This window comes from Pseudorca crassidens, chromosome 1 (genome assembly GCF_039906515.1).
Source record: "Pseudorca crassidens isolate mPseCra1 chromosome 1, mPseCra1.hap1, whole genome shotgun sequence".
NCBI lineage: Eukaryota > Metazoa > Chordata > Mammalia > Artiodactyla > Delphinidae > Pseudorca > Pseudorca crassidens.
Genome location: NC_090296.1, coordinates 108,200,054 through 108,225,966, shown reverse-complemented (window position 1 = coordinate 108,225,966; position 25,913 = coordinate 108,200,054). Strand labels below are relative to the sequence as shown.

The window sequence follows — 25,913 nt, the reverse complement described above, 5'->3', positions numbered from 1 at the left end:
TGTCTTCCTCTTCATCACCCCTCATCTGACCTGTGGTCCAAGGTTGGGGTGGGGGTGGAACAGGGACAGCACCTCTTAAGTCCATCTTGACTGAGTGCTTTTGTTTTGATGTATGAAGTATGACAGAGTAACACACATACTAAAGTATATATTCCAATGAGTGTTATCCCTCTCAGAGTTGTTCTCTTAGGACTTGTCCTAACGAGGCTGCCATCGTGTAGGACATGTTTCAATTTCTTCTTTTGGTGGGTAATTATAAAGTGATAATTGATTGCTTTTCTATGTCGTTCATTATATCGGCTTGAATAAATCCTTAGTATTAAAAAAATCCCTTTTTACTTTAAAAAAAATTTTATTGAAATATAGTTGATTCACAATGTTGTGTTAGTTTCAGGTGTGCAGCAAAGTGATTCAGTTTTTTATACATATATATCTTTTTTTACATTTTAGGGTATTACAAGAATTTCCTGTGCTATACAGTAGGTCCTTGTTGGTTATCTATTTTACATATAGTAGTGTGTATATTTTAATCCCAAACTCCTAATTTATCCTTCCCCCTCTCCCCTTTGGTAACTGTAAGTTCGTTTTCTATGTCTGTGAGTTTGTTTCTGTTTTATAAATAAGTTCACTTGCATCATTTTTTTAGATTCCACATATAAGTGATATCATATGATATTTGTCTTTGTCTGGCTTACTTCACTTAGTATGATAATCCATGTTGCTGCAAATAGCACTATTTCATTCTTTTTAATGGCTGGGTAATATTCCATTGTGTATATGTACCACATATTCTTTATCCATTTCTCTGTCGATGGACATTTAGGTTGCTTCCACGTCTTGGCTATTGTAAATAGTGCTGCTATGAACATGGGGGTGCATGTATCTTTTCGAATTATGTTCTTCTTCAGATATACACCCAGATGTAAGATTGCAGGATCATATGATATTCCTATTTTTAGGAAAAAATCCCTTTTAAAAAAATTTACTTATTTATTTATGGCCACACCCTGCGGCATGCGGAACTTCCCTGACCAGGGATCAAACCCGTGCTCCCTGCATTGGAAGGGTGGAGTCTTAACTTCTGGACCACCAGGGAAGTCCAAAAAGTCCCTTTTTAATCTGGCCTTTAATTACTTATTATTGTTACTAGTCATTCATACCTGCTTATCTCACTGCTTGTTCTCTAGTCATGATGAACAGTGGGCACTTCCTAGAAGACTCCATGCATTTGCATATGCCATTCCCTCTGCTTGGAAGATCCTCCTTTTATTCTTAAGGTCAATATCATTTCTTTCAGAAAGTCTTCCTTTCCTGACCCTACCTTCTACTCCCCCACCCCCAATCTGTTTAGCTCCCTTCTATTTAGCTGCACCTTGGAAGTACCAACATCACCTCAATCCACCAAATTGTTTACGGTCTTCATTTGCCCTTCTCCCTGACTAGTCTATGAGTTTCTTGAAGAAAAACATTGTGTCTTTTTCATCTGTACCCTCAGGGCCCAACCCTCAGGACTCACAATATTGTCCAATAAAGGTTTGTCCAGTGATGGTTTGTGAATGGATACAAAGGTTTGTCAAAATGTTTGTGAATGGATACTTGAACTAGGTGGGTAACCTTAGATCAGGGGTCCCCAATCCCTGGGCTGCAGACTGGTACTGGTCCACGGCCTGTTAGGAACCGGGCCACACAGCAGGAGGTGAATGACCGACAAGCGAAGCTTCATCTGCCACCCCCCATTGCTCGCATTACCGCCTGAACTATCCCTGCCCCACCCTGGTCTGTGGAAAAATTGTCTTTGATGAAACCAGTCCCTGGTGCCAAAAAGGCTGGGGACCATTGCCTTAGACGATAATTTTGAAGGTAAACATTCACTTGATTGAGTCCTAGTCAAGTTAAAAAAATTACTGGATTATTTAAAAAATGATGTTAGGTGGAATATTTTGTCAGTAAAGTAAAAATCAGATTCCCTACCTCATATCATAAGCATATGTACAAAATTCCAATTGGATTTAATGTTCGTATTTTTAAAAAAGATGAACTCTAAACAACTGTGACTACTTGTATAATTTTAGGGTGAGGAGGGCCTATTTAAACATAGCACCAAAACCAGAAACCACAAAGGAAAAGATTGATGGTGGCTCTGAGCTAATGTATCACTTTCCAAATGTATCACTTTCTGCTTAGGGTCTGGAAGACACACTTTCTTCCTTTGTGGACTTAAAAAAGCTCACAATGTAAAAGTTGCTAGTAGAGTTTGTTCAGTGTCTTCCTGAAGACTGTAGCCTGGGAGACGGCCTTTCAGATAGCTCTGAGAAACTGCTCCAAAGAGATAAAGGAGGAGGTCAGTATACATGTGACTTTGGCAAAGGGGGTATGTGCAACCAAGCACACATCTTGGGAGAAGTTTGCTGCTAATCATGAGGAACACACATCTTAAAGGTTTTAGTGCTTTTCTAAGTATAGGCAGATGCAACAATCCACGTTCATAAAAAATTTCTCCTGAAAATAATCTAATTATCTAAAGGCCTGTTCTGCTAGTGTTTTTTAGCACAGAGTGCCTCATTCCTGATCTCTGCCCTGAACTCCTTTCAGAGTGTGTTAAAAGTCAGCAACGGTAATGGCTAATGACTCAATCCTTGTAGGACCACATGGCTAGCAACATTCTTTAGTTGGCACCTCTGAATTATTTTCCAATTGTTAAGAGTCTAAATATCTGCCTATTCAAGGAGCCACATAGGAAAAACAAGTGATTGTAACAATACACTAAAGGTTGTCCAAAATTTTGGAAACACAGGGAAAATAGTGTCTATTATTCTTTTTTCAGATTAATAATTGAACCCATTGCTTCAAGGTATTTCACCTAAAAGTTGAAGGAAAATATATTGAGCGTATTATTTGAAAATATAACTAGTATATTGTTTGAAAATAAGTGAGTCCTATGTTTCTGACCTTTTGGATACTCCATGCAGTGTTGGCTTTAACAGTGCATAGAGTATCCAAAATTGAGCAACCTAAATGTTCAATAAGGACTTGTTAGTACATAAATTATCCATAATAAAAATTATGGTGTTGAAATATACGTATTGACCTGAAAAGGAATTCAGGACATATTTTTAAAATATTTGTTTATTTTTTGGCTGCATTGGGTCTTTGTTGTGGCATGCAGGGTCTTTTGTTGCGGTGCAGGGCTTCTCTCTAGTTGTGGAGCACAGGCTCAGTAGTTGCAGCGCACGGGCTTAGTTGCCTCGTGGCATGTGGGATCTTAGTTCCCTGACCAGGGATCAAACTGGTGTCCCCTGCATTGCAAGCCAGATTCTTTTTTTTTTTTTTTTTAATTTATTTAGTTTTGGCTGTGTTGGGTCTTCATTGCTGCACGCGGGCTTTCTCTAGTTGCGGCGAGCGGGGGCTACTCTTCATTGCGGAGCACGGGCTTCTCATTGCAGTGGCTTCTCTTTGTTGTGGAGCACGGGCTCTAGGCACGCGAGTTTCAGTAGTTGTGACACACGGGCTCAGTAGCTGTGGCTCGCGGGCTCTAGAGCACAGGCTCAGTAGTTGTGGCACACGGGCTTAGTTGCTCCGTGGCACGTGGTATCTTCCCAGACCATGGCTTGAACCTGTGTCCCCTGCATTGGCAGGCGGATTCTTAACCACTGGACCACCAGGGAAGTCCCCAGGATATATTTTTAAATGAAAAGAAAATATGAGATTATAAACTGTTAGGTAAATTATTTTATTTTTATAAAATATATGCTATTTTTATAGTTATATGTATACAAAAATCTGAAAGGATATACATAAATGTGATAATAGTGACTGCCCTTCTTGCCTTATCTGAGTTTCTAATGTTTCAGCAATAAGAATAGATAATTCATGAGATGGGGATAAAAAGTCAAATAGTAGAATGGTTTACTCAAAACCAAAGCAAATACTGACCAAACTTATTTAAACAATAAAGTTAGTGAAATGAAAAAGAAACTAAAGATTGCAAAACCACATAACTGTATACGATTTCAAATCATTTTCTGCCACCCTGTGGAGAATACTACTCATTGCAGGACATGGAACTATGAAAAATCTAACTGAAGATGAAATTGTTGTCTAGGGGCATGGCCCAAGAAGTTGTTTAAAGGTCGGTTTATTAGGGCTTCCCTGGTGGTGCAGTGGTTATGAATCTGTTTGCCAGTGTAGGGGACACGGGTTCAAGCCCTGGTCCAGGAAGATCCTACGTGCCACAGAGCATCTAAGCCCATGCGCCACAACTACTTAGTCTGCGCTCTAGAGCCCGCAAGCCACAACTACTGAGCCCGCACGCTACAACTACTGAAGCCCGCACGCCTAAAGCCCTGCCCCGAAACAAGAGAAGCCACCGCAATGAGAAGCCCGCGCACCTCAGCGAAGAGTAGCCCCCGCTCGCCGCAACTAGAGAAAGCCCGTGCACAGCGAAGACCCAATGCGTCCAAAAATAAATTAAATAAATACACTTATTTTTAAAAGCCCTCTGTTTATTAGTTGATCAGTTTTGTTTGTTCACTGTGCCAGCTACTTAACAAAATTGATAGGAGGAAAATAATAATACCTAACACATATATAATTCCAAAGCCGTTCACTGTTCCAATATACATAGGACTTTATCTCACAAAGATCCTATGAAGTAGGTATTACTTTTTCCCCATTTTATAGATGAGACACAGAGAGTTTAACCCCCTGCTAGCGGTAAATGTTGCCAAAGCAATGTAAACCCGCGAGCTGCATTTTAGGTCAATGATTTAAATTTTTGAGCTTTTCAGTTCCCTCAAACCCCACCATTCCATAATGCCTTACCCAAAGGGTTGACTGCTGGGCCTTTGCAAGGATATAGTGTTTGGGTTTTAAGAGGGATCATTACATTCTCCAAATTAATCTTACTTCCTTGAAGGTGTAGAGCAGTGTTGCTACTCAGAATATGGCCCATTGATCTGAGCCCTTCAGAGAACTGTTTGTTACTGGTCCACGGCGAGATAGGTAGTACAGAAATTGAGAATAAGTGTTTAGGAAACTTTACGGCGATTTTGCAGGTAATTTTATGGCTGTTGACTCTAATGATAAAATGTTTCTAATTTTTTATCTTACCAAAGCATGGTCCACAATTCATTGGAAATTTGTAAAAATAATAAGTTGATCGTTCTCTACATATACTTTTGTAAGCAGATACGGTAGCGGGTCCCCGAAGAAAAAGAACTAGATCCAGCTTTTTTGACATAAGAGAAGCCATTTTAGGCCTAAGCCATTTTGTGATCCAAGCCTGGCCACAATGCTTGCCATTGAACAGGTGTCAGTAATAAGGATCTTAAAGGAACAAAAGAACAAATGACTGTTATCTGGCAAGAGAAGAAACAATAGCAAAGATAATACATCAGTTGTGAAGACTCCCAGCTCCGTTTCAATGGTGAAGGTTAGCCGGAAGCACTCGACCACCAGATCAACTGGAACCTAAGAGATGATGATGTTGACCTTTTCTCAGCCTCAAGTGACTTCAATCAACTAAAGCTTGGACTCCGTCAACCTTTACCCCAATTCTATGCCGCAGTCTCCTCTGCTCAAGCCCCTTCATGACTGTGCATGAACCCTTAGCTTAAAACTTCCCTAAGTTCTCTGCTTGGCAGACACTGCTTTGGGAGAGATTCCCCAGCTTCCTCCTTATTTGGTGCCAGTAATAAATACTTCCTTCTCCTGATCTTTACCTTGGTTGTCTTTTGGTTCAACTCCCTCTAAGAGGTGAACCCAATTTTCTGGTAACAATTTGAAAAGCACTGTTATAAAGCTGTTCGCCCGGGATAATTTTACCAGACTCTAAGGATTTCTTCTGAGGTTAACTTCCCCAGTGAGACATCTGATATTTTTCCTCCTCTTTTTGCATCTATTTTATTATATAGCGCTATCATAATGATCAGTAAAGCAAACATAAAGAATATAAAAATGGCTCCTTGAGACTCGAGGGCGGCGGTCCTGCGCCGGGCGAGGAAGCGCCTGCAGCCTCTCAAGGGCCGCAGGGGTTGTGTAACAGGTCGCCTGCCGGACAGAAACGCTTGACAGCCCCGCGGGCCAAGTCGCGGGCGCCTACGCGCAGGCATTAGCTCCTCCCTCCCTTCCTTCCACCCAACGGCTGAGGGTGTGGTCGGGAGAAGGAGCCCTGAGGCTTCCCGAAGACGCCACGGCTCCGCCTCGGCTTCCGCCAGCTGCGGCGTCTGGAGAAGGTCGGGATGTTGTCACTTCCTCCGGAGCAGCTCTCTGCATCCGGGTCGGCTGTTGCCGCTGTGGCTGAGGGACTGGGCCCGGGTCTCACCGTCGGAAGGGAGCGGGCTCCGCTCGGCGCTACCTTCTGCGACCTGGCCGTCAGCCCTGCGTCGCCGGCCTGGAGGGGCGAAGAAGACGAGGAGGCCAAGGGTTCCTCCGGGGTCAGTGCGACTCGGGAAGGCTGGGCACGGCGGGTCTGAGCTGGGAACAGTCCTGGGGTGGACGGGGGGACGTCCGAGGGGCGCGTATCCCGGACCGCCCGACAAGGGAAGCCCAGAGCGGTATCCGCTGTAGGAGGCGCCGCGGAAACTGCCCGGAGGCACTTCCCGGATCCCCGCCCCGCTTAGGCCCCCGCCCTTGGCCAGGCTTCTGATTGCTTTTTGCCACCCTTGCGTCCCCCCTTCTCCCACCCCTTTTCCGTTTGTAGGGGTGGTGCTCTCTTCTCTGCCCCTCTGCACATCCCCCACTCTGGGGGCACGTTGGTCCCTTGTTTGTCACCAGCGTTGGTCCTGGTGCAGAACAAAGAAACTTGGATGTCTAATGTGCTCCACACCCTCCGGGAATATAGACACGGAAGCGGCATCTGTAATCAGGGCTTTAAGGGACCTTGATATGTGGAAAGCCCAGTTCCTGCGTGGATTCAGACACTGCCTTTTACTTCCGTACCTGGCAAAAGTGGTTTGAGTTTCTTGATGCCCCTGGAGATCTACTAGAGCAACTCCTATTAAATCAGAAATGTATATGGGTCTGATACGTTGCTTTGAAACCCCCTTGGTCTTCCCTGTTCTGGGCAGCTCTTTGAGAGCACGGCTTTTGTCATCTAGGTAGTCGTAGCGCCTTGCATGTAGTTAGTTTAATGAAGTGTGATTGTGTTTTGGTGGTGGTTTTTTTTTTTCGGAGTTTTAAAAAAAGGCTATTTCTCCTAATGCTTAATTACTTAATTTTTAAAATTAAACGTATTTTTTCTTTAAAATTATACAAGAATTTCTGCCATTTGTAAATGGGTGTTGTTTCCTCAAAATTATAACTGAAGTTACCGTGTCTAGTTACCCTACAGACTATTTTCTTATGATTTTGCATATCTTCTCCTTAGTTCTTATCATTTTACATTTTCTCCACACAATCTTTTTGATTTTCATGATCTCCTCTATTGCAGCCTAATATTGTTGGGTTTAGACAGGAAGTATGACAGGTCCACTTCTGCAAACATGGGGCTTAAACTAGATCATCATAAGTCTGTGCTATTGTAGTCTTAAGGCATTACAGGACCTTTGAAGCTAAGTGTAGCCATATCTGGCATTGCAGGCTTATTCTGTAGAAAGTTGCCAGTGAACTGGAGGCGGTGTACTGTATTAGAAACAGTCTAGGTCTAATCTGGAAACCAGAATGTAGTGTTATTTGCCTCATATATAAGATAAAATGGGTGTAATAACATCAGTGTTTTATACGACACAAAGTTTTTGGGTGGGACGCATGGGATGATGGATGTACAAGTGGTTAGTAAAGGGGAAAAGCACTCTTTAGGAAAGTAGTTCTCTTCCTTCTGGTGTAATGCTCGTAGAAGGAGCAGTAGTGGAGAAAGGCATCTAAAAAAGGAAGTATATGTGTAGCCAGATCCGATAATTTAACCTTGGCTGATAGTGGATCAAAAAATGCCATGTGAAGTTTGCATCCTATAAAGCAGAGTGCTAGTATAATGTGATGATAATAATATTCCAAAGTTATAATTTTATGTTACATCCAATATTTGTAACTCCACAGAAAAGTGTTACAGATCAGTTTTTAGACTTTAATCTTCTTAAAGGTCTCAGAGCATTTCCAGTACGTTCTGCATACTGATAATATAATGTACCTTGTATAGTTGGCATAATTACCCTGTGCTTTATCGTCACAATTTTGAGAAATAGCACTATTGTAATTTCTCTTGAATTTTGTGTTAACATTTCTGATAGGGTGTCACATTTAATTGAGATATATAATTGACATGACAGTTTTTTAGTTTCAGGTGTACAACATCATGATTCGATATTTGAATATATTGCAAAATGATCACCACAATACGTCTACTTAACATCCACACTTAGTTACAAATTTTTTTTCTTGTGATGAGGACTAATATTTACTCTCTTAGCAGCTTGTATATATCTAATACAGTTTTATTAATTATAGTCACTATGCTATACATTATATTTCCAGGACTGACTTATTTTATAGCTGGAAGTTTGTACGTTTTGACCCCCTTCATCCATTTTACCCACCTCCCACCCCACGACCTCTGGCAACCACCAGTATGTTCTCTGTATCTATGAGCTTGGTTTCGGGGGGGTTGGGTTTTTTTCTGTTTTTTTGTTTTTTGGGTTTTTTTTTAAAGATTCTACACATAAGTGAGATCATATGGTGTTGTGTTTCTCTGTCTGACTTACGTTACTTAGCGTAATGCCCTCAGGGTCCATCCGTGTTGTTGCAAATGGCAGAGTTTTTTTTAAATAGCTGAATAATATTCCTTTGTGTGCGTGTGTGTATGTGTGTGTGTGTGTGTATTCATCGATGGACACTTAGGTTGCTTGCATATTGTTGGTTATTGTAAATAATGCTGCTGTGAATGTGAGGGTACAGATATCTTTTCCAGTTAACGTTTTCATTTTCTTCCGATAAATACCCAAAAGTGGAATTGCTGGATCATATGGGAGTTCTGTTTTTAATTTTTTGAGGAACCTCCTTAATGTTTTCCGTACTGGCTGCACCAGTTTACATTCCCATCAAGGATCCCCTTTTCTCCTCATCCTCGCTAACATTTGTTATTTCTGGTCTTTTTGATAATAGCCGTCCTAAAGTGTGAGGCGATATGATATCTTTGTGTCATTTCATTCTTAAAAACCTGCATGACTCTGCTCTCAAGGAAACAATGACAAGCATATAGGATTTTTACAGGTGTTTTGGTGACCTTCCTAAACACATAGGCTGGGCCTAAAGTATTTTCTTGTAGTGCTACCAGCATTGCCAGCTTCACAGGAAAAAGTGAACATAAATATTTAGAATGAAGCCCTTTCCTTTAAATGGGGATGTGAAAGCCTTGCCTAAGCATTTCCTTTTGCCAAATTGATTTCAGCATACATGTTGGTTATTAGCACCTACATCTAGGTTAAACTACATAATAGTAAAGTTGTCATGTAAAATTGTAAGTGATAATTCAGGCAGTTCTAAATATGATCTTAATATTCAATTTCTGCTTATATTGTTGTTTGTTGTTTGTTATATTGTTAGGCTGCATGGGGAAATATGATCTTAATATTCAATTTTTGCTTATATTGTTGTTTGTTGTTTGTTATATTGTTAGGCTGCATGGGGAAATCCCCGTTTTCATCTTGGTTGAATTTACCACCACACCTCACTGAGGTCAGCTACTGTTTTTGAATTTGTCTCTGTGACCTCCACTGCTAACTGGCATAAGTAATGATGTACCACCACTACCACACATTTGTTGAGAAATCAGGGTATTCCTGTTGCATTTGGTTATTTTAACAGTTGGCATCGTAAAGTATTACTTCCCCATTCTGATTTACCAAATCAATGAACAAAAAACGGGAAACAGCCACGATTAACTTGTGAATCAGCAGCATCCTGATTTCCTTCAGAGTAGTTGTGCTTATATTGCTCCTGTCTTGTTTCCTGTTCTTACAGCTGCTGATAATGTGCTTCTAAGAGCAGTCCTCTCTCTGTCATTTAAACTTTACCTAGTGTACTTCTCCCCTAAAATTGGTGATGAAATGGTTAAGAGTGAATCTGTATTTCTCTCTCCTCCTAGGTTTCGTTTAACTAGCTTAATTAATTATCCCCAAACTAAATATCCATGTCCATATGCTGGGGTGTATTAACATCACATGACTCAATGATATTAAAGTAAAAGTTGAATGAATCAGCTAAATGAGCTGAGAGACTCTGGCTGCCTGTGTCTAGAGAAGTATTTTCACGTGGTTGACTTGTTCAAGTGGTAAAGCAGCTAAAAGACATGGTTTATCTTTTAGAATTTCACAAGGTATGTATTTTCTCTTACAAACAAGGAATAATTTTACCAACAGAAATAGACACTGCTTGTATGTAGGTTGCCCCAAATATTTTCACTGCTCTTTTTGAGGGGTAAAACTAAACAGGGAGACTATTTATGTAGTTTAATTAGAAAAAAAAACTTAACAGGTTGAGCAAAACAAATGGTTACTATTCAATGTTAAACCTTACAATTAAATGTTTATTTTTAAATTTAACTAATGTTTAAAGACCCATTATGTGCCGGACACTGTGCTAGATGTTGGGAGTATAGTGGTAGCAACTTCCAGTCACCGCTTATATTTTTGAAATATTAAATGTTTTTCTGAGTATGTGGGGTATTTGAAAAAAACACTCAGAACATCCTATTATTTTTCCAACACCCAGTAAAAATGTGAAACTAAGTAATGAAAGCTCTGATTATTAAATCTAGGAAAAAACATTAATTCACTTCATAGTGAGTATCAAAGATTTGAAAAAACACTGAGAAGTGTAATGAATTTAAAAGTTGAGGGACTTCCCTGGTGGCACAGTGGTTAAGAATCCGCCTGCCAGTGCAGGGGACATGGGTTCGATCCCTGCTCTGGGAAGATCCCACATGCCGCGGAGTAACCAAGCCCGTGTGCCGCAAGTACTGAGCCTGCGCTCTAGAGCCCGTGAGCCACAACTCCTGAAGCCCATGCTCTGCAACAAGAAAAGCCACTGCAATGAGAAGCCCGCACACCTCAACGAAGAGTAGCCCCTGCTCACTGCAACTGGAGAAAGCCCGTGCGCAGGAATGAAGACCCAATGCAGCCAAAAAAGAAAAAAAGTTATAAAAGTTGGAATAGACTGTCAGTTTTCAACCTTAAGTAATAGAATGCTGCACTCTCACTTGAACATGAATTCTAGAGTAATAAGTATTAAGTATTTGGGTTTTATTGATCATAATTTGGGGGTCTTTTCTAATAATTCTGTGTTCTAAATAGAAAATTATTTGTTAAAGTAGGTATCCCTTTTTTGTTTGTTTTCCTCTCTACAGAGAGTAAGAGTTGCTGTCAGAGAACAGTCTATGAAGTGGTCCTTGAAGGTGTGTCAGATTACTTTATAGGTTATGTATCAGAAACAGAGAAACTGCTAAATAAGTCAAGATTATTATATTTTAAGTGTGTTTTCCATTCATTTCTCAAAATTGCCTGGCTCAGTTTTTCCCGGAGAATTAAAAATGCCTTACTCCTATGTGTAAATTAACTGACTTTTCCCAGCAAACATGTTGGTGAAGAAAAGACAGCATTTGCTTTTTTCTATTTGCAAGTGGTTCCTCAACAATTTAGACCTTTTGAGAATGTTTGAAATCTCTTGAGCATAAGTAAGAATTCAAACTGGGAAAAGAGCCTCCCAGTCTTGGCAGAGATATGAATGTAGTTTATTATGTGAAATCTAACACTTTAGAAAATTTCCAATGTAATTTTGTTGTTGTTGTTCTGGAACATAATGGTTTTTTGGTACAACTTTGTGTATCTTTTGAATGTTGTAATGACACAGCAGATAAGGCAACCATAAAATATGACCACAAGTTATACATACATGGTTTTAAAAGTTAAATAATTTAGAAGGATTTACCATGAATAGCATCTTCTCCCCCTCCCACCTTATTTCTTCTTCCACTGGTGTCAACCACTTTTAACTTTGTTTTAAAACTGCTAGTGATAACTAGTAATACTTTCTATCTCTTAAGACATCTCTGTTTTACTTCTTTTTTAAAAGATAACTTTAGACATCTATTGACTTACTCTAATGTAAGTGAACTAAATATTCCGTTTATACCTCTTGCCCCCTAAAGTTGTCACGATTTTTGTTGCACTGTTAACCAGTTGATCTTAATGACTTCTTAAATAATATACTTAAACCTGTATTTCTTATTCCATCAACGATACCAAACTCTAGATCCTTCATTTTGTAAACTGCGGATAGTAACACCCACATCCTTTCTTGGAAAAACTGAAACTAAGTTAAAACATGGAGTTGCGTGAATAGAAATATTCACCAAATTCAGTGTCTGAAAACTCATGCTAAACTACATGAGAAAAGCTTGTTATAGATATGAAGCAAATCAGAACGTAGCATAATTCATTTACTGGACAGGTACTGAATAGCCTTCTTTAAGTGGCTCAGGAATTATGTCATTGGAACTATAGAGAAGTAATATAAGAGCACACCACTTGGACTCTGCTGAATCAAGTGAGTGTAAATGCTATTTACCTAGTGTTCAATTTCTAGAATTAACCTCTCTCCAAAGGACAGAAAATTTAATTATGGGTGTAGAATAGAGCATATATTTATTTACTTTTATTATTTGTGCCCCCCATCCCGCAAATTGCTTTTACATAATTTACAGTACCTAATAAATTTTAAATCGTGTCCTGGGGCACACATGCATATATGCAAATGGAAGCAGGTACTTCACTGCACAATACCCTTATTACAAACAGTAATTACTGGAATATATACACTCTGTTTTCTGTTCTAATTCTTGGGGGAAAAAAGTTGTAGTTGCAACCAACTAAATTTATTTCATGATCAGGGTGGAAGTATGAACTAAGGTATAAGATTATTGCATCTTTTCAGCAGATAAAGTGAAAAATAAGCCTATAAATTTTTTTTTCGTTTTTTACAGGACCTTGGCTCTCTGGGTTATCAGGAGCTTGTAGTTGACATTGAGTCCAGGCTGAGGATGGAAGGTGTTGAACTTAAGGAAGAATGGCAAGATGAAGATTTTCCAATGTAAGCAATGCTTTTAAATGAAAACAAGTAAACAAAACTTCACAGTTTCTTTATTGAGATGTCACTTACTACAGGGGTCCCCAACCCCCAGGCCACGGACCACTACTGGTCTGTGGCCTGTTAGGAACCCGGCCACACAGCAGGAGGTGAGCGGAGGGCGAGTGAGTGAAGCTTCATCTGCCGCTTCAGTGCCGCTCCATCACTCGCATTCCCGCCTGAACCATCCCCCCACTGCCCCTCTGTCTGTGGAAGAATTGTCTTCCACGAAACTGGTCCCTGGTGCCGAAAAGGTTGGGGATTGCTGACTTACTAAATGAATATCAGGCTTCTTAAAGAAACCCAGTGTTGCAAAGTATTCATTTAATACTGGTAATAAAAGAGTCTGAGGGGTTTCTAGGGGAAGATGGTCTTTAGAAGTCTATAAGAATTGTTAAGTTGTATGCTTTTATTTTGAGAAAAAGCTTGTTAAGTAACCAAGGAAGAGCTTTCTAGGTTATCTGGCGAGCTACCTTGACACATTTGCATTTGTGTTTACAATTGTATTGGCACCAGTTGGGTTAAGAGAAAAAGAGCAAAGGCAGACTTTATATTTAAGTGATGCTTCCATGCCATCTTGGTCAGAATACCATCCCAGTGCATAAGAAGGTTCCTTAGCAGTTGGAATATGGACAGCTGGTGAGAGTACTGAGTCATTGCATAGCATAGCATGATAATAGTAATAAAGAAATGCAGAGCTCAAAATATGTAATCATCATTACCATATTCCCATTGTGAGTGACAATTCAGCTTCATTGTACATTGTATCATGCATCACATTAAATTCATGCATTTGAAATATATTTGTTTTGTAGATTAATGATTTTTTAATTTGTTTTGTAGTTGTATTTAAGAGCAGTTACATAAGGAATATATATATCTACTTTTATGTGTTGCTTATGTAAATATGTAAGTCAATTCAGACAGTCTGAAAATTTTCTTTGACAGTGGTTTGTAAATTACTAAACCTTAAGAAACATTGGTTTATTCAGTTTTCCACATAATTGTTTCTATAAGCTATTTTAATAGATCTTTGAACTTCAAAAAATTTTTTTTTAATTTCTGGGTTAAAAATTGTGTCTGTGTGTTCTAGACCTTTACCGGAAGATGATAGTATTGAAGCAGATATATTAGCTGTAACTGGACCAGAGAGTCAGCCTGGTAAGAACTTGACACTTAGTGATAGACTTTAACTGTGCTATTTTTTGAACACATTTCTTTGTCAAGATAAAAAATATACTCAGTTTTTATTCCATCATAGGGTGCCAAAGGGTAATTTGAATGTTTAGGAAAGCGTTTTTGGATTGCTTTGGAATGCTTTTCAGAAACATACCTTTGGGTTTTAGAAATTTCAACCATAAAGGGGTGAGAGGAGATCGTTTTTAATAGTAAAAGGTGACTATAAGGTCTGCTGCTGTTATTTAAAAAGGCATATCCTTGCTGAGATGTGTCATCTTGCTGTGATACAGAAGCAATAGTGATCAAAATCCAAAGTTTGTAAATAAGTGCTTTGGAATTGTGTTTAATTAATGTTATTTTCTCAAGAATAAAGTGATTAAAGTTTTTCTCTTATTCAGTTTATACATCTAAGCATTTTTTCTAAATATATCTTTCACTTTTTTTTTTTTTTTTTAACCCATTCCCGGCTCACTAGAAGTTAATGGCAATAAAGTGAGAAAGAAACTAATGGCTCCTGACATTAGCCTAACCCTGGATCCTAGTGATGGCTCTGTGTGGTCAGATGATTTGGATGAAAGCGGGGAGATTGACTTAGATGACTTAGATACACCATCAGAGGACAGTAATGAATTTGAGTGGGAAGGTAAGTGTTTCATTATTTTTACCTGACTTTTATTAATGAATGTTCGTGTTTATCTACATACATAGTAGCATTTTCCTATTAGGATAATTGGAAAAACTTAAAACTTGATCATGAACCAGCTAAGGGATTTTGTTGAAAAAATCAGTGGCTAAGGGATTTTGTTGAAATGTTATACTTTCTAAAGTTCATATATTTGTTGCAAAGATATGAAATTCGGCTAAACACTGAATACGATGGCTTTCAAAACCGTTTATAGTAGATTACACATGTGGCTCTATTTTTTTCTTAATTGCCCAATGCTGTAAACGTACGTTTTTCCATGTTGCTCCCAATATTGCTTGATAATTATGGCATGTTCTTTTATTCAGTAGATAACTAAGAAGAAAAGCTTTGAAGAAACTTATGCTTTAGGGAATGTGCTAAAAGTAGTTAAGAATTTGCAGAGAGGGAGTTCTGAAGGGAGTGGTTTTTTTTTGAAGGTGTTTTTTTTTTAAATAGGTTTGCCGGATAGTGCTGCACTTTGTAAACAACTACCTTGAATTAATGTATTCTCCTAGCCTCCACCCTTATATTCTTTATCATTAGTTATTTGGAATTGAAAGGAATTGGCATGTGTTTTGCTTTGCATGCTTTCTTTAATTAGATAATTGCTGTCTACAGTATCTTTATAGTTGTTAATAATTTATATATGTTTAGTTCATCTTTAAAGTGATTTTTATTTCAAAGCAGTGTTTATCACTAGGTATGTTATCTGCAGTAAAGAGTAAGATCCTTAATGTGCTGTTATCTTCTGTTCCTTTTTTCTTCCCTGTTTCACTGGTTCAATATGCAATCCGGTAATAAGCAATATTTTATAAAGATACTGAAATAGTTTTCTGCCTATGTGTTTTGTCTCTTCTTTCTTTAATGCTGCTGTAGTCATTTCCTGGAAGGATATTTTCCGTTAACAGCTTTGTCTTGGAAACAAACAACTAACATACAGTAGGTTTCCCCTTCCCCCATCTTTTGGTAAGGACTATGATACTAAAATTTCGAAAATCATTGCTTCATTAAAAATCAGCTAAAGTGCAATCTTAAAATGTAAATTATACCTAATCATTGGTGCTTGTGCTTTGACTAATGTCAATTTAAAATAGACTTTTGCATGTACACTTCAGAATATTATCAGTAATTTTCTGCTTTATAAGACTGATCAAATGAGAAATAATCATTGACTCGTTAACCACTTTCTATCTGGTATTATAATGTTTGGGGAATAATTTATGTGCTCAACAACAAAAAACATTGGCTCCCAGAGAGTTGCTTTAAGTAACCTATAGTGGTAACTGTCTGTCAAGGACAGTGTTGTAAATAGAATCTGGAAAGGCATTGTAGGGCCAGTGTACTAAGATTTTGATGGCTGTGTGAATTAACGTTTCTGAATTTGTGGATGTACGTTGTACTGCGATTAGGTCCTTTCTGAATTAAGCAATTCAAAACAAGTTAACCATGATTTCCAAAAAACAAAATGGCCTTATATCAAGAATAAGCCTTTTCCTCTATTACAGAAGAAATATTTAAAATTCCACACACAGGGAACTCTGCTCAGTATTATGTAACAACCTAAATGGGAAAAGAGTCACTTTGCTGTACACCTGAAACTATCGCAACATTGTTAATCAACTATACTCCAATATAAAATAAAAAGTTAAAAAATAAATAAAATTCCACAGAAGGTATAATAAAAAAATTCTCTGAACAATCTAATTCGATAGTAAAGTGGTTAACATGTAATATGATTTTTATTTTATAAATAACAATCTGTGATTCAAAAACCTTTTATTTTGACAGATGATCTTCCGAAACCCAAGACTACTGAAGTTATTAGGAAAGGCTCAATTACTGAATATACAGCAGCAGAGGAAAAAGAAGATGGACGACGCTGGCGTATGTTCAGAATTGGAGAACAGGACCACAGGGTTGATATGAAAGCAATTGAACCCTATAAAAAAGTTATTAGCCATGGAGGTAATGGTTACCAAAGATTTTTTAGATTTTTTAATACAATATCAGAAATCTGAATGCTTAAGAGAATCTCTCCTTTGAGGTATTACATAATTTTGAAAGCATAATAAACATCATGTCCTTTTAGAAATGTAACAGGTTTGAAGTAAAAGGCTAAAGCCAACATTTAAAAATTGTTAACACGTGCATACAGTAAGTTCAAAAGGTGTAAGAGTGTACGGTGAAAACTGTCTCCTTCCACCCTTATCCCTAGACACCCCTAAACTGGGACTTTCTCCCTTTTTTATCCATTTATAATTTATATACAGTGAGCTACTGTAATCCTTTTTTTGTAGCATTTGTATATTCCCTTTTTTTCCACCTTCATTGAGATAAAACTGACAAAGTGTGTAAGTTTAAGGTGTAAAATATGTTGATTTGATACGTTATATATGTATTTTCTTTTAATTTTAATATTTAGTTATTTGGCTACCTCGGGTCTTACTTGCGGCATGTGGGATCTTTTGTTGCAGTACGTGGGCTCTTTCGTTGCAATGTGGGCTTCTCTTTAGTTGTGGCCCTCGGGCTCAGTTGTGGCATGTGGGCTTTAGAGCGCACAGGCTTAGTTGCCCCTCGGCATGTGGGATCTTAATTCCCCAACCAGGGATCGAAAATGCGTCCCCTGCATTGGAAGGTGGATTCTTTTTTTCTTTTGCTTTCTTTTTTTTAAAAAAAGTTTTATTTGTTATTTATTTTGTTTATTTTTGGCTGCGTTGGGTCTTAGTTGTGGCACGCGGGATCATTCGTTGCAGTGTGTGGGCTTCTCTCTAGCAGTGGCGTGCAGGTTTTCTCTTCTCTAGTTTTGGTGAGCAGGCTCCAGGGCGCCTGGGCTCTGTAGTTGTGGCACACAGGTTCCAGAGCACATGGGCTCTGTAGTTTGCGGCATGCAGGCTCTCTAGTTGAGGCACGCGGATTGCCCCACAGCATGTGGGATCCTAGTTCACTGACCAGGGATCAAACCCGAGTCCCCTGAATTGTAAGGCGGATTCTTTACCACTGGACCACCAGGGAAGTCCCTGGAAGGCGGATTCTTAACCAGTGGACCATCAGCAAAGTCCTTGACACATTATATACTGCAAGTGATTGCTACCATAGCATTTGCTAACACCTGTATCACATCACATAATTACCATTTCTTTTTTGTGGGGGGAACATTTAAGGTCTAGTCTACTCTTTTAGCAACTTTCAAGTACATAATACAGTATTGTTAACTATAGTCACTATGTGGTACATTAATCCCCAGAAATTATTCATCTTCTAACTCGAAGTTTTTACTTTGATCAATATCTCCCCTTTACCCCCAGCCCCTGGTAACCACCATTTTAGTCTCGGTTTCTGTGAGTTTAGCTATTTTAGATTTCAGATACAAGTGACATACAGTATTTGTCATTCTTCTGTCTGACTTATTTCACAAGAAATGCTCTAATCTTAAGTGTACAGTTCACTGAATTTTGATGAATGCCCATAGAACTATATACACTTAAAATCTACACCCCCAGACAGACAGAACATTTTCATTGCCCCAGAAAATTCTCTGGTTCTCCCTCTCAATGAATACCCTCTCTCCAATAACCACTATTCTAATGCCTACCCCGTGATTAGTTTTGCTTGTTAAAGAATTTCATGTAACTGGAATCATAGTTTACACTCTGTCTACTTTCACTCAGCCTAATGATTTTGACATTTATCCATGTTGTTGCATGTATCCATAGTTCATTCCTTGTTACTGCCGGTTTGCTTATCCATCACTATTTTGATGGCCTTGTGAGTTATTTTCTAGTTTGAGCTATTATGATTAAAACTGCTGTGAACACTTTATTTTTTGTCTCTGCCATTCATTTGCTTTTGGCTTGGGGGGGGGAGCTGTGTTGGGCTGCACACAGGTTTCTTTCGTTGCTGCGCTCAGGCTTTCTCTAGTTGCAGCGAGTGGGGGCTACTCTTCGTTACAGTGCACAGGCTTTTCGCTGTGGTGGCTTCTCTTGTTGTGGAGTACGGGCTCTAGGCACGGGGGCTTCAGTAGTTGCGGCTCGCAGGCTCTAGAGCGCAGGCTCAGTAGTTGTGGCGCACGGGCTTAGTTGCTCTGCAGCATGTGGGATCTTCCAGGACCAGGGATCAAACCCGTGTCCCCTGCATTGGCAGACGGATTCTTAACCACTGCACCACCAGGGAAGTCCCCTGTGAACGTTCTTATACTCTTTTGCGCTTATAAATACAACCTGGCCCTTTAAAATATGAATCTTAATTTGCCTTAAAACCCTGAACAAATCATTTAGCTTTACCACAAGGTAGACAGTTAGTTCATTCCCCATTTTTTTTTGGAACACCCACTTTGCATATTTATGGAATATATAAAAATAAGGCTTTGTTCCTTAAGAAATTTACAAGTCAAATAGGAAAAGCTATGAAGTGCAGTTATAACATCTATCAGTCTGACTGTCTTGTATGTAGAAGTTTACATAGTCACTGTGTAAATAGCACCAGAATGTTAGTGGTAGTCAAAATACAACTCTATAGAGCATGTCATACTACCTGAAATCCTAATTCAGGACAGGGGGCCACATAGGTCAAGCAGATTGGGTTTTTCACATAGTCGTTTCTGCTTAATTTACTCTCTGCCAAATGCATTCTGTTTATTTCTGTAGTCTTCATTCATCTGAAAGCAAATCTCTTGAATATTTGCAGTTACATTATTCTGCCTAATTTAGTCTTACTCAGTGAAGAAAACAGGATAATATGGATCACGAAGTCCACAGACATGTATTAATTCATCTAGTTCATTGGAAGCAAGTTGTGAGACCTGCCTCATTGTTTAAACCTAACATTTTTGAGAAATAGCACTTTATTTTTTTAGGAGAACATAATTAGGGCCATTTTATCCTATTGAGTTACCACAAGGTGTTTTGTGACTAAGGGATTAAGAAAGGTAGTGAATATTCTAATGTACTTGAAATGTTCCTTTTTAGTGCATGTTTGTAAACAATAGGAATGAAAATTAAAGCGGAAGTATTTGTTGCTGGTTACAGCTTAATATCTATATGAGAATTAAAACATTTATGTTTTAGAGATTGTAATTAAAACGTATATTTTAGTGCTGTTTTTCTTCACTTAGACTTAGGTCAGACATAATCTTTTCTTTTTAATACCCTAAAAGCTACAAAATGCTAGACATCATTGAATGTAAAACTATTTTTTAAAGAGCAACTACTTTAAGCAGAAGTTGCATAAGAATGTTTTATTGCAGATGTTGTATCTGGTTGGATTATTATCTACTTGCTAAAATAAGGCAGCTTTCTGAGTATGCTAATTTAAGTGGGTTTCTGGTTTTTATGCCCACTCTTTCCTCTTTAAATTTTATTGTTCTCTTTTTGAGAAGAGAGGATTTAAAGAGCTCTGTAAGACTATACAGGGTCAGAACAAAAAAAACCATACTTTTTGATTCAGAAATGTGTGGAACATGCACCACTATAATTTATCAACCATAAATGATATCCCCTGAAACATCTTCAGAGTATAATCATGCTGGTTTCTTTTTCAGGATATTATGGGGATGGATTAAATGCTATTGTTGTGTTTGCTGTCTGTTTTATGCCTGAAAGTGGTCAACCTAACTATAGATACCTGATGGACAATCTCTTTAAGTAAGTAGATCATCACAAAAATGTTTGGACAGAATTGAGTACATTAGATCTCCAGTTTAAGGAAGAGAACTTTATTTAGCTGGGTAGAAATTATTGCATTGGCCAAAAAGTTCATTCGGGTTTTTCCGTAAGATGTTACAGAAAAACCTGAGGGAACTTTTTGGCCAACCCAATATAAATAATCCTAGTTCTGATTCCTTACGTCTATCCCTTGGCATTATAAAAACTATCCATTTTCCAACTCAACAGAAGAATTGTCATTTTAAAACTGGAAGAGATATTACAGATTATGTGTTCCAACTTCATTTTACACTTGAGGACACATTAAGTGCTTTATTGGGGAAAATTTCAAACATATACAAAGGCAGAGAGAAGTATATTAAATCTTTGTGTAACAATCACCCAGTTCCACAATTATCAGTTTATACTTTATTCCCACAAATACCTCCCCATGGCATAATTTTGAAGCAAATCCCAGACATCATATCATTTATAAACATTTTAAGATGTATTTCTAAAAGAAAAGAACTTTTTTTCTTTAAATAACCATAATACCAACTAATGCTGTTTTAAATTTTTGCTCTCACTGAAGGGGAGGGAAGGGAATTGTGTTATTTGGATAAGCTGGTTTGGTTCTGCATAGCAATGTTTCTAAGACTTTATTTGTACAGGTACGTTATTGGCACTTTGGAGCTGTTAGTAGCAGAAAACTACATGATCGTTTATTTAAATGGTGCAACAACTCGAAGAAAAATGCCCAGTCTGGGATGGCTCAGGAAATGCTATCAACAAATTGATAGAAGGTATTGTAAATGCAAGTGGAAAGCTAGTCTGAATAATGTTTATTATGTCCTTATTAGATTAAACTTTATTTCTGTTGCCACTTAAAGTCACCATGTATTTCTTCAGAAATTACATTTATTAATTTCATAACAAGTTTCTATTTTCAAACTTATAAAATAGCTCTTTATTTCTCCTTTGTACCACATCAAACATTTTCCTATAATTTACATTTTGGGAAAGGATGGAGAATTTAGTACATTTCCTATTTTATTACATTCTGGATTTTGCCTCATTTATAGTGCTTAGTATATTTTGTTAGTTAAGATGCTTATTTAGCTGTAATCTTTCTTTGGAATGAGTTCTAGAAATGTATTCTCTTGGGAGTTAGTCATCCATGCTAATGAAAGGAATTTTGATCCTCTATTTGGTTTGATTTGACCACAGCTAATTCAAACTAGGTTTAATCAACTCAGATCCAGTAACAGGTTTCTCTTCATACCTGAACATGACATTGGCTGGTTCTTGTGATTTTTTTTTTTTTTTTAATACTTAGTCATCACTGTAAGTGTGAAATATGATGATAAAAACAGCAGTTTTTATTTCATCATTTTAAGTTGTCTAAGATAATGCTTTTTTTAAATTTATTTATTTATTTATTTATTTATTTTTGCGGTACGCGGGCCTCTCACTGTTGCGGCCTCTCCCGTTGCGGAGCACAGGCTCTGGATGCGCAGGCTCAGCGGCCATGGCTCATGGGCCCAGCCGCTCCGCGGCATGTGGGATTTTCCCGGACCAGGGCACGAACCCATGTCCCCTGCATCAGCAGGCGGACTCTCAACCACTGCACCACCCGGGAAGCCCTAGGATAATGCTTTTAACTTTCAATAAAAATTTTAGACTCCATAAGAATACATTAGATCTGATTCATGTTGCCTGTTCCTGTGGTGATCTCTCCTCTCACCTTTCTGCCTGCCCAGTGCCTTTCATGGTGTTGAAGAAATTAATAACAGTTTCCCCTCCATCCTGAAAAATGAAAAGAGCTTACTTTTATATTCAGTATTGGCTTCTACCCCTGGTTGACAGTCTTGAAGACAAGTGAATGTATATTAGGAGACATTTAATAACAGGCTACACTGTGAACATAAATTTAGGTAAATGAAGTAGAGTTCATTTTGTGGCAGTGGGAAGGACCATTGGAATTCAGGAGTGCATTTTCTTTTGTTTGTTATCTTTTGTTGTCTTTAGGAATATCATATCCAAATGACAGCTCTTGAATGAGGATTTTTTCAATTTTTTGTATAGATTTGCACATACTTACTGATGTCTTAGCTTTTCTTCTAGCATTAGAATTTTATAGTAGAACTTTAAAATTTTTCTTTTTCTTTTAAACTCCAGGTTACGGAAAAACCTAAAGTCTCTCATTATTGTACATCCCTCTTGGTTTATCAGAACACTTCTGGCTGTTACAAGACCATTTATTAGGTAATTTTCTGAGAACCATTGACTCTTAAAGAAACCCCCACAGACTCCTTGTATGAATTTCTTGTCAGTTCTGTTGGTCAGAAATATTAAGGTAATTATCTTTATTTCTTTCCATAGCTCAAAATTCAGCCAAAAAATTAGATACGTCTTTAATTTGGCAGAACTAGCGGAACTTGTCCCCATGGAATATGTTGGAATACCAGAATGCATAAAACAGTATGTTTTGTTTCATTTTTTTAATTGTATTGGATCTTTATATTTTGATGTGCAAGAGGTAAATATTTCAGTACCCATTCTTTCTCCCTTCATATATTATAATTATTTTATAACTGCTCTTGTTTTTATAACAAAGAAAAGACACTTTCCAACACTTTCCCCATAAGTCACCATTTTCTTCAGGCTATCAGTTGAGTAGGAGGAATTGTTTCTGGTTTGGTTCATTTATATTTTTAAAGATAGTTACAGTCTTAAGAGATGGTCTCTTGATTGGTTAGTACTAAGGAACATTCTCCAGACTTGAACATGCTGGTCTCCAAATTTGAGTAAGCTTGTCATGGCATCAAATAATATTATTAGGGAAGTAAAATATTTATATCTGTCTAATCTTAATACTTTCCAGTGGCTGGAGTTTGTTCTGTTTACCAAATTCACTTATCTAACTTCTAAAAGGAATTGGTAGAAGACTGTTAACATAAATACTTGAGTATCACAGTGCTATAATATAGAAAAATGTTTCTTTGTTCTATTAATGTGATGTTTTAGTCTGTTGAATGTGTCAAAACCACATTTCTTAAGTCAGTTCTGACTTCCTGTATAGTATGTTAAATATTTTTGGGTTTGCCTGCAAACTTTTGAGTTTATTTTTAGTGCCTTTTTTTGAGTTTTTGTTCATCTTCATAACATGTATGTTTACTAAAATAACTCTTCCCTACCAAGGTATGAAGAAGAAAAGTTTAAAAAGAAACAGAAAAGGTATATGCACACCTTGACTGGGTTGCATCTAGACTAGTCCATTTGCATTGCACAGACTAACTCTTCCTTATTGGTTGGTTAGCTCGTAGACAAAGATAATAGCATTTGTAAATATAAATATACCCCAGGATTCAAATGTAGAGTGAATCCAAAGTTCCTGATGCTGAGTATGGCTTGGATTCACTCTGTTTTAACACCATAATAATCTCAGTTACAAAATAAAGACCACACCTCCTCCTCCCTGCTTTTGGTATAAATACTGACAGTAAATTCCTAAGAATACTATTTGGAAAACCAATTATTTATAATACCTTACCAGTTTCACCATACTTTAAATCTCTAAGTTGCACTTTTGAAATATTTGTGCACTTTTTTAATGTATCAGTTTTCCCCCCTGGGGTTGATGATTATATTTGCAATGCACATGTTCTTTGGCTAACCAACATTGATTTTCTTGTATGCTTAAATGGCCTGCTAACTAGTCAAATTCTACATGTGATAAAATACCTAAAAGTTCAATGTACCATTTAATAGTTAAAACACTCTGCTTTCCATCTTTAATTTAATTTTTAATACTTCTGCTTTGAGCATAACAAACTGTCATCTGTTAATATCTTGGCATAGAAGATGAAAGGCAAGTGTATAAAATAGTTACCATTTTATATAGTAATTTAGAAAATTATAGGATTTAGATCTAACTTGTTAATGGATTTTTAAAATATTAACAACTAAATTAGCAAAACAGATTGATACAGTCTCATAAGAGTTAAAGTGAGAGATTTGTATGTAGTTATCATTTGGACCATTGTAAGGAACTGGAGCTGGAATATTCTTAACTTTGAACACATTTTGGCTCTGTTGATGAGCAAGAATTCAGTTGACCATGTGATAGAGTCATAGCTTTACATTTCTATGTGACACTTTACAGCTAAACATTTTAAGGTAGAGATAAGGACAGTGATTTTAAATCTTGCTAATTTCTCGTTCCTCTCAAGACATTGGTGTGAATTTGCCAGACAAGAGGCTGAAGTTTAAAATGTAGTCTATAATTGTAGAGTATTTTGAAGCCAGCTGCTTCATGGATTTCAAAATGAATTGCCTTTGTTGATGAAATCTGCTATGTTGTGCCTTTTTACAAAATTCTTAGTTAAGTAACTTAGGCATCAGAAAAAAAAGTAGAATTGTACTTCTTATTTAAATGTATTGTTTGAAACCTACCAATATTATTTTATCTTGATTTTTTTTTTTTACTTTCGTTTCATTTAATCTTAAATAGAATCATTACATATATCTTTTAGGCACTTCTGAGTTTTTGTACAGAGTTTCTTTAGCCTTGAAAAATAATAAATCCTTGTCAGCTTGAAAAGGGTAACACTCAAGTTTTAAAAATAGAAGGGCATGTTTTTAAAACCAAGTTAACAGAAACTGCATGGGGGAGCTTATTACCCAAGGTGAAATTTCTATGAGTACTGGTGATAAGGGTTCAAAACTGAGTGTGCTGAAATATAGCAGTTTTAAATGTTTTAGATGTTTGTTTCAAATAACTCAGTGCAAGTGTAGCCAGGTAGATGTTGATTGTTAAAATATTTGAACAGAGTTTAAAAATAAAGTGATTATGAAATTAGTTCATACCGATATTTCACATGTTGAAAAGATTGATGTGTTTTGCATGCCTTATCAAGAATATGTACCTTTCAGATTTTTGTTACCAATATAAAAAATATTTTAAAATGTTGTTAATCTGGCTTTACCACAGGCCAAGGCTTTTAGGTCTGACTCACTAATGTTCAGGTGATTGTAGTAATGGAAACAAGTGTGAAAAGTATCTTCATATATCATACCAAGTTGTTTTAAACTCTCCTCCATCAGTGATTCAAACTACTACAAATATAAATATACAGGTATAATAGTAAGAGATTGTTGTACATTATCTGTGAAGGGTTGTCTATAATTTTTGTGTGGTAATTACATAATTCTTCTAATCCCCACTTGCCTAAATTTTGATGTGATCTCTATGCATCCCACTCCTGATCCAATCATATTTTTAATCTACATCT

At 37.4% G+C, this 25,913-nt stretch overlaps 1 protein-coding gene across 10 annotated transcripts in view; it reads left to right on the top strand.

Moving 5' to 3' along the window:
* BNIP2 (BCL2 interacting protein 2) overlaps positions 1-25,913 on the top strand; it is a 228,493-nt gene that overhangs the window by 197,401 nt on the left and 5,179 nt on the right. For 2 of the 10 annotated variants that reach the window (XR_010945986.1, XM_067748585.1), the window contains exons 1-11: positions 6,166-6,434; positions 11,339-11,386; positions 12,974-13,080; positions 14,210-14,278; positions 14,763-14,938; positions 16,769-16,945; positions 20,517-20,619; positions 21,291-21,422; positions 22,798-22,884; positions 23,002-23,100; positions 23,821-23,856. Coding sequence is in view for 9 of the 10 variants with exons in the window: in XM_067748585.1 (XP_067604686.1) it covers positions 6,240-6,434; positions 11,339-11,386; positions 12,974-13,080; positions 14,210-14,278; positions 14,763-14,938; positions 16,769-16,945; positions 20,517-20,619; positions 21,291-21,422; positions 22,798-22,884; positions 23,002-23,100; positions 23,821-23,856 (1,229 nt within the window). In the remaining variant the exon portion in view is untranslated. Of the gene's footprint in view, positions 1-6,162; positions 6,435-11,338; positions 11,387-12,973; positions 13,081-14,209; positions 14,279-14,762; positions 14,939-16,768; positions 16,946-20,516; positions 20,620-21,290; positions 21,423-22,797; positions 22,885-23,001; positions 23,101-23,820; positions 23,857-25,913 lie in introns of those variants that run through there. The other 8 variants (XM_067748636.1, XM_067748626.1, XM_067748656.1 and 5 more) reach the window with 6 other exon arrangements.